We start from the raw sequence: 8,813 nt of genomic DNA, 5'->3' as shown, positions 1-8,813 counted from the left end.
GATTTATTTTTATTTACTTGAGAAGGAGAGAGAGACAGAGAGAGAGGGAGCTTCCATTTGCTGGGTCACTCCCCAAATGGCCGAAACAGCCAGTGCTGGGCCAGGCTGAAACCCAGAACCAGGAACTCCCTCCAGGCCTCCCGTGTGGGCAGCAGTGGGGCAAGCACTTGGGCCATCCTCCGCTGCCTTCGCAGGCACATTAGCGGGAGCTGGGTGGGAAGCCGAGCAGCCAGGACTCCAATCTGTGCTCACGGGGGATGCCTGTGCACCCCGCACCCGCCCCTTAGTAAATAATCCCTGAATCCATTTGCCTGAGGCTTTTCTGTTTTCATTGCGGGAGGTAGGACCTACCACCAGCCCAGTTTCACAGGGAGCAGGAGCTCAGAGAGGGCAGAGCATTTGTTGAAAGTCACACAGCCAGGACGCAAACCCAGAGGCCGCTTTGTCACCACCTCCCCTGGGTGCAGTGCTGTGGACAAGGGGTCCTGCACAGGCCAGCTCCTAGGTGCCAGCCGCTGAAGGCTTCCGGGAGGAGGAGGCTTCTATCTGCAAAGGCCCCGTGCGCATTCCAGGCATGCGGACCGCACTGAGCACAGGTGCAGAGCCTGGAGAACTCTCGTTCAGGACTCCCCGCATCAAGGGCGAGCAAGCTCTAAGGACAGGGGCCCGGTGGTGGGCAGATGGAGGCGGACGCGCCAGGGAGTCCCCCAGGGACAAGGGACGCGCGCTCCCACGCTGGGCTGAGCAGGACGTTCCCACGCGGCCTTGGCCTTGGGGAGGGCTGGGGGCGGGCCTGGGGGCGGGCGCCCGCGCTCTGGGCGCTTCTCAGCAATCCTTGCTGGGCAGAGCCGGGTCGCGCTCCTGCTGCCGCCAGCCACCGAGGTGAGTAGGTGTCTGTCGGGCGGCTTGGACCTCCGCCCTGGCCCTCACCAAGGAGGAGGGGTGGGGGTGCTGAGAGATGGGAGCTGAGCGCTTCTTGGCAGTAGTCCTGTGTCTGCTTTGGGGGTGGCGTCTCTTTCCCCCAAATCGCCATCACCTCTCCTCCCTCTCCCCACTTGTGGGATTCTCCCATCCTCAGCAGGGACGGGGACCCTCTCCTTCCCACATGTGGGGGTGTCCCTCCCACTTGTCACAGATGGGGTGCCCCCTCCTCCTCTGCAGTCCCTCAGTGGGAGGGTCTCTCTCTCCCCAGATGTGCTGTCCCCCCACCCCCACCCCCCACCCTGTCCTGGTTACCCAGTTTGGTCCTGATCTTCTAAAGCCATTCTCTCCCAGCATGGGATGGGGGTCCTGAGTCTCCCCCAAGGGGCTGGGGGCTGGGCCCAGCTCGCCTCCCTCCCTAGGAAAACAGAACTGCTCTGCCTGCACGTAGGCAGCCAATTAGGGGGGAAGGGGTGGGAGGCCACCATCTGCACAGATGGCCCTGTGGGGAAGGCGGCCTCAGACCTGCTCCCTCCACCCAGTCTCCTGGCCAGGCTGAACCAGGGCGAGCCCAGAGCCAAGGCCCCAGCCCCAAACTGCTCCAACCCTGACCCAAGAGTTGGGCCTCCTCCCACTTCTTGGATGACTCAGGTCCCAGGAGGGAGCTCCAAATGTCTAGGGCCTCCCTGTGCCCCCTTGGGGATGTCAGACTGAGTGGGAGGGGCCGGGGCAGGAGAGTGAGTTGGAGCCCTGGGACCCCCCACCCCCGATCCCCGGCCATCGCTCCAGCAAAAGAGGGCTTCTCAGCCCCCAGCTGCCTGAGCCGGCAGACTGACCCCTCCCCACTCCCCGCCTCCACCCCAGATGCTCTCCAGAGCTGCCTGGAGCTTCGTGCTGCGAACAGGGGGGCTCGGAGCCCGAGGCGCACACAGCCCAGGAGACGCAGGTGAGACCTGAGCCCTCCCTTCCCAGCCGAGCTCGGAGCTGGCCCTCCCAGGCTGCCCTGGGCCTCTCGTGATCCCATTCCTCGGTCTTGAGCCAAGTCTCTCTAAACTGAGCCCACGGGGCGAGCCGTCCCCAGCCTCCAAACCTCAGGCCCCTAAGACCTTTGTGTCCTGGGGTGGAGACGGCTGCAGACCTGGACCCTGCCGTTTCCTTTTGCATCTGCTATCACTGGCAGTCAGAAGGAAGAGGCCTAAAAGCAGGAGAGACTTCAGCCAAACAGCAGAAGGGCCTCCCTGGCCCCCAGGAGAACACATTCTATTTCCTGTGTCCCACACGCGGTGATAAACGTTTCGCCTACATTAACACATTTAGACTTCACAATGACCATGTGAAGTGGCTGCTGTGTTAGCTCCACTTCTCAGGTGGGCAAACTGAGGCCCGGGGGAGGGGTCTAGCTATCAGAAGAGGCGGGGCTCTTTGGCCAAGGCAGTTGCAGCACTGTCTTCGAGAGGTGGTAGGGAGCCCTCTTAATTGGCTACTCTGGTGTCCGAATGGGGGAGCTTTGATGAGACCCTCCTTGGTGCCCAGCTTGATTCTCAGCCCCCTGGACACACACCGGGAACCCTCCGTGCCAGACGTCCGTGCCAAGCTCCCCACTAGCGTACGAGGTGGGTGCTCTGGTTACGCCCACTTTCCAGATGGGAACGCTGAGGCACAGCAAGGTAAAGGGGCTTGTTGGAAGTGAGTGGGGTAGAACGGAGTTCAGGCCCCACCGACTGCAGAGCCGGGCCCTGGAGCCCTGGCAAGGACACGCGCAGAGGGCATGGCAGCTCTCGGGCCGTTTCACATCTGGCCTCTTGGTGGCTGCCCCTTTGCCCAGCAGCTGTCTGCCTGCCGAACTGCTGACCTCAGACCTTCCCAGGGAACGTGGGGCTGAAGGGTAGCCCAGGTCCCTCCTGCTCCATGACTTCAGCAAATCGCAGAGCCGCCGCCGGTCTTTGCCTGTACCACAGAGGTAGCAGCATCCCCGGGCTCTGAGCCACGGAGCCGCCTGAGCTTCAGGCTTCAGCCTGGCCCCTGGTACACAGCCGGCACTCCACAGAGGCAGCGCTCTTACTGACCTATGGTAGACGCAGGACCCCCGCAGGCAGCGTGGTCCAGCTCCCCGCCTTGTGCCCGCAGCCCGCAGCGAGGGCAGGATGCCGCCGTACACCAACTGCTATGCCCAGCGCTCCTACCCCATGCCGGACGAGCCGTTCTGCACGGAGCTCACCGCCGAGCAGCGGGCCCTGAAGGAGAAGGAGAAGGGCAGCTGGACCCAGCTGAGCCCCGCCGAGAAGGTGGCCTGTAGGTCTGGGGCGGGGCTGCTGGGGGGCGTGGCCCGGGGGACCTGGCAAGGGAGGCCCCGAGAGCGCCAGCAGCCCCCAGACATCCGAACGTGCCCCTGGCGGTGGGGTGGGGAGCGGTCTTTCCTTGTTCATTCATTCTTTCACCCACCCAACCCAATGTGCACAGCCTGATGCTACGCGCTGCCCAGGGACACCAAGGGGACCCCCCGGAGGGTGCTTGCCCTTGGTGTGCTCCCAGTCCAGCAGGGGAAATGCACACAGACCCCAGCAGAAACTGTGATGCAGCCCATGTGGCTAGGGTGAGCTGTGCTCAAGGGACTATGAGGGCCCAAAGGGAAGGTGGAATCCTGGTGGGCCTCCCAGAGGAGGGCACCTTCCAGCTGGCATAGAGGACGCACCCAGGTCCTGGGAGCAGAGTGGGGAGGACTGTGAGCGAGTGTGGGGGGGATCCCTCACCACTGAGGTATTTACTTAAACATGAGGGGGTCCTCCCAGATGCTGGTTCGCTCCCCAGATGCCCTCCACACCCAGGGCTGGGAGTGCCGCCCTGCTCTTCCCCGTGAGTGGCGGGAGCCCGGTCGTTTGAGTCTCTCTGCCGCCTCCCAGGGTCTGTGTCGGCAGGAAGCTGGAGCCAGGAGCCAGAGCTGCAGCCCAGGCCCTCCACTATGAAGCTCTTGTTTGAGAGGCAGAGACGACTCCCATCTGCTGCTTCACTCCTGAGATGCCCACAGAGGCCAGGGCTGGGCTGGGCTGGAGCCAGGAGCCAGGAGCTCAACCCAGGTCTCCCACGTGGGTGGCAGGGAGCTGATGACCTGAACCCCAGGGTGTGCGTTAGCAGGAAGCTGGGGTCAGGAGCGGGGTGCGGGACACGGGCATCTTAACCATGGGCCAAACACCTGCTCCAGGTAACGTGTTTCAAACCACGCGGGCGAGCACTGAGCCTAGCAGTTAAGATGCTCACGACCCTGTCAGAGTGCCTGGCTTCGATGCCTGGAGTAAGAAAGACAAGCAGTCCGTGTATAGACCAGCTGAAAGGGGACAGGCCTGGTGGCTCGGTGGGGGTTCCCCTGCACGGCTTGCGACGCCCACATTCTGCATGAGGACCTGCTGGGGTCTCAGCTCCTCTGCCTCTGACCCCGCCAGCGCACCCTGGGCGGCAGTGGAGGATGGCCCAAGTGCTCGGGTCCCTGCCACCTCCCTGGGCGACCGGGATGGGGCTCCTGGCTTCAGCCTGGCCCAGCCCTGGCTGCTGCAGGCAAGTAGGGAGTGAACCAGTGGATGGACAATTTCTCTCTGTCTCCCTCTGTCACTCTGCTTTGCAAGGATAAAAAATTAATATTTTTTAGAAATAGATGAATAAAAATATCTACTTAGTGTGAGGGAAGCAGAGATCAGGCAGGAAACTGATGAAATTTCGAAGGAAAGAAAAGCACAGTCCTATTGCTTCCTGGCCTAAAATCCAGCCTCCGCAATTCAGTTAGAAGGAAACCCAGTGCTCCCCCCGAGGCAGGGGCAGCCTGTGGATCAGGCTCCTGCTGACTCCCCCTTGGCTACACTCTCTCTGTTTTGATCATTCCACTCCTGCCACCCTGGTCTTCCTGTCACCCCACCACACTTCCTGCCCCAGGGCCTTTGCACTGCCTTCCAGTTTCACCCGACTTTCTCCCTTTGACTTTCCAAGCCTCAGTTCCGTCAGCTCCTCTGGCCACACTAACTGAAGTAGCCCTGCCCACAGCTGGTGTGAGGCATTGGCCAGTCAGTCCCCTCCTCTCAGCTCTGCAAGAGGGGTGGGTGCTGTGCTGCAGCGGGCTAAGCCGCTGCCTTGGATGCCCTCATCCCCTATAGGAGCGCCGGTTCAAGTCCCGGCTGCTCCGCTTCCCACCCAGCCCGCCTCTAATGCGCCTGGGAAGCAGCAGAGGTCGCCTCAAATACTTGAGCCCCTGCGGTGCATGTGGGAGACCCAGGGGGAGTGTCTGGCTCCTGGCTTCAGCCTTTCCCAGCCCCAGTTGTTATGGCCAGCAGATGGAAGGTCTCTCTCTTTCCCTTTTAAATCAATTAATTAAAAACAAAAACAAACAAACAAACAAACAACTCCACCGGGTCAGGAATTTCTGCTCGGCCCTGGCTGCGGTCAGCGTTTCCCGACCTTACCTGCTCAGTCCGAATCTGCTGAAGGGAGAGCATCCGCAGGCCGGGCCGGGGCGGGGCCCCGCCTGAGGCCCCGCCCCGCCTGCCCCGCCCCCAGTGTACCGGCTGCAGTACCGGGAGAGCTTCGCCGAGATGAACAGGCGCTCCAACGAGTGGAAGACCGTGATGGGCTCTGTCTTCTTCTTCTTCGGATTCACGGCCCTGCTGATTTGGTGGCAGCGAGTCTACGGTGAGTGGCGACACAGCCCCTGGCTGCAGAACTCCCCAAGGAGTGTAGGACGGAGGGCAGAGTGCGGCTGCTTGGCTCCCATGGAGGGAGTCCAGCTCTCTGGGCCTCAGTTTCCTCATCTGTGGAATGGGAATAGTAACGTGTGAGCATTTAATGAGAGCGAGCCAGTGCTTGGTACACAGTCACAAATGAGGGTGCTGAGCGCAGAGTCTCATCTGCTGGTTCTCTCCCCAATAACCACTGCTGGACAGGGCTGAGCCAGGCCAAAGCCAGGAACCAGGAACTCCATGCAGGTCAGGCACTTGGGCCATCCTCCGCTGCCTCCCCAGGCACGTTAGCAAGGAGCTGGGTGGGACACAGAGCAGCCAGGACCGGAAGCAGGCACTCCCATGCAGAGCAGTGCGGTCCCAAGACCCCAGGACCTGCCGCCTCCCCACCGAACTTTTCTTGACCCAGACGAGTGCTTCTCCAGTGCCATCCGGGATGAAAAGTGGCACCGAGATGCAGAGTCTTGGCCCCACGCTGCCGGGTTCCTGGGGCAGACCCTGGGGGCAGCCCTCCGCTGGGGGTGACCGGTCGGGAGCCCTGCTCTGGGGCTTGTGGGGAAAGAGCCGGCTGTATCTGGTGCAGCCGACGTCACTCTGCTGCCCTCCTGTGCTTTCCGCAGAAGAGTGAGGGCCCTTCCCTGGGGAGCGCAGGGTCAGTGCCTGTGAAGATCCTTCCCTTCCTGCCCACGCAGAGCACCGGGACAGAGGCCAGACAGACAGGCGGCCATGGCAGGTGGCCAGGGAGCAAGCCCCAGGTGGTGCTGGGAGCGCTCAGGGCCTTTCCTGATGCTCACATCAAGGTACTTAAAGTGCCTCCACCAGTGCTTCGGCCTTTGGGCTAAGTATTGCCCTCCCCAGATTAAAAATGTATTTGTTATTTATTTTCACTTACTTGAAAGGCAGAGAGAGCAAGAGAGAGAGAGAGAGCAGAAGCGAGAGAGCGAGCAAGCATCCATCTGCTGCTTCATTTTCCAGATGCCTGAAACAGCCAGGGCTGGGCCATGCTGAAGCCAGGTGCCAGGAGCTCCATCCGGGTCTCCCACAGGGGTGCAGGGGCCTGAGCACTTGGGCCGTCCTCCACTGCCACTGCCTTCCCAGGCACACAAGCAGGGAGCTGGGTCAGAGGCCAGCAGAGCAGCCAGGACTCCAGTGTGGGCGGTTGATGTGGCGTGCAAGCTGCGGCCTGTCCCCTGTGCCAAGATGCAGGCCCCAGTGTGAACGTGCACACCCCCTGCCTACCCCCTTTCCTCCACGCCCTAGGAGACTAAAGGGACCCCTCACCTAGGCTCTTCCCAGCGAGGGGAAATCCGTCCCTGTGGTCGCGGTGGACACCTTGTGTCTCCCAGCATCGTGCTGGCAGCGTCACAGTGCTGGCCTGCTCGAGCCCCACAACCCTAACGGGTGGAGATGGAGGCTCAGAGGAGGGAGGTCACACAGCAAGGGAGGAGTGGAGATGGGATTGAGATCCAGCCTGTCTTCAAGCCAGTGCTTGTTACAACTGGCCGCAGAAGCAGGTGACGGGGCTGAGGCCCAGAGCGGGGAAGCCCAGTTCCCATCGTGAGTCCTGGGCAATGCTGGGGGCAGAACCCAGAGGTCAGGGGTCAGCGCCGTGGTGCAACAGGTGAAGTCGCCTCTTGGGACAGCAGCATCCATATGGGAGTCCCGGCTGCTCCACCTCTGATCCAGCTCTCTGCTAATGCACCTGGGAAAGCAGCGGAAGATGGCCCAGGTGCTTGGGCCCCTGCACCCATGTGGGAGACCCTGTTGGCGTTCCTGTCATTTGGCTTCAGCCTGGCTCAGCTGCAGCCTTGTGGCCATTTAGAGAGTGAGCCAGCAGATGAAAGACCTCTCTCTCTCTCTCTCTCTCTCCCTCCCTCTGTCACTCTACCTTTCAAATAAATAAAAAAATTTCCCCCCTAAAGATTTAGCCATTTGAAAGGCAGAATCACAGAGAGAGGGAGAGACAAAGAGGTCTTCCACCCCCAGTTCACTCCCAAAATGGCCGCAACGGCTGGAGCTGGGCAGATCTGAAGCGAGGAGCCAGGAGCTTCCTCCAGGTCTCCCATGAGGATGCAGGGGCCCAAGCACTTGGGCCATCTTCTACTGCTTTCCCAGGCCATAGCAGGGAGCTGGATGGGAAGTGGAGCAGCCGGGACTCAAACTGGCGCCCATATGGGATACTGGCGCCACAGCTGGCAGCCTCACCCGCTAAGCCACAGCGCCAGCCCCTCAATAAATCTTTAAAAGAAAGCAGCAAGAGCCCAGAAGTCCCCCGGCGCTACGTCAGGAGAGTCTGGCGGGCTGGCCAGGGTGGCGGGCATGGGGAGGGCCTGGCAGGTGCCCCGTCCTGCGCCCCTGCAGTGTTCCCGGAGAAGCCCATCACGCTGACCGACGAGTGGAAGGCCCGGCAGCTGCAGCGCGTCCTGGACATGAAGGGCAACCCTGTGCAGGGCCTGGCTGCCCGCTGGGACTACGAGAAGAAGCAGTGGAAGAAGTGACCTGGAGCCCTGTCAGCGGCTCCCCCGGCCCGCTTCCCCAGGCCCCCACCCCAATAAAGCTCGCTGTCCTATCTGCTTTCAACCTCCGGGTGTTCGCAGGCTGGGAGGGGCGGATCTGGGGCGGAGCCTCGGGTGGGAGGGGCGGGGCGGGGGCGGAGTCTCAGGTGGGAGGGGAAGGGACTCCTCCCAGGGGGCCAAGTCAAGGGCCTTTCCTCAGTTAGTTCATAAAGCACCTACTGTGTGCCAGACAGGGAGGCCTCACTGGGTGGGGGGATGCCTGTCCACGGGGCAGAGTGGGAAGTGCGTTGTCAGTGTGGCAAATGGCGGGTTACGTGCTGGTAAGAGCCCTGGAGAAACAGCGAGATCAAGAGCCCAAGGCGGGCTCAGGGCGCAGGAGGTGGCACTTTGCTTCGGGAAGGCCTGGGCGACTGAAGGGAGCAGGAAGTGCAGAGACCTGGCTGGGGACCTGGCGGGGGTGTTTGTGGAACGCCAAGGCCACGGGGCAGCTGTGTGTAGCGGGGACACAGGACAGCGTGGAGCACAGATTTCATAGTGCCCTAGGGGATTTTTTTTTTTTTTTTAAGATTTGTTCATTTATTTGAAAGTCGGAGAGACAGAGACAGAGAGATCTTCCATTTCTATCTGCTGGTTCGCTCCCCAGATGGCTGCAACAGCC

At 61.6% G+C, this 8,813-nt stretch overlaps 1 protein-coding gene across 1 annotated transcript; it reads left to right on the top strand.

Moving 5' to 3' along the window:
• The first annotated feature begins 773 nt into the window (after nucleotides 1–773).
• Nucleotides 774–8,219, top strand: COX4I2 (cytochrome c oxidase subunit 4I2). Its single transcript, XM_002710853.5, has 5 exons — nucleotides 774–882; nucleotides 1,786–1,867; nucleotides 3,049–3,213; nucleotides 5,461–5,592; nucleotides 8,001–8,219. Exons 2-5 carry the CDS (start codon nucleotides 1,786–1,788, stop codon nucleotides 8,135–8,137), a joined length of 516 nt encoding a protein of 171 aa, XP_002710899.1. The 5' UTR covers nucleotides 774–882; the 3' UTR covers nucleotides 8,138–8,219.
• The last annotated feature ends 594 nt before the right edge of the window (nucleotides 8,220–8,813 follow it).

The sequence above is a fragment of the Oryctolagus cuniculus genome, chromosome 11 (assembly GCF_964237555.1).
Source record: "Oryctolagus cuniculus chromosome 11, mOryCun1.1, whole genome shotgun sequence".
NCBI classification, from domain to species: Eukaryota; Metazoa; Chordata; class Mammalia; order Lagomorpha; family Leporidae; genus Oryctolagus; species Oryctolagus cuniculus.
Note: the sequence above shows the minus strand (reverse complement) of the source record. Positions and strands in the feature narration are given on the sequence as shown.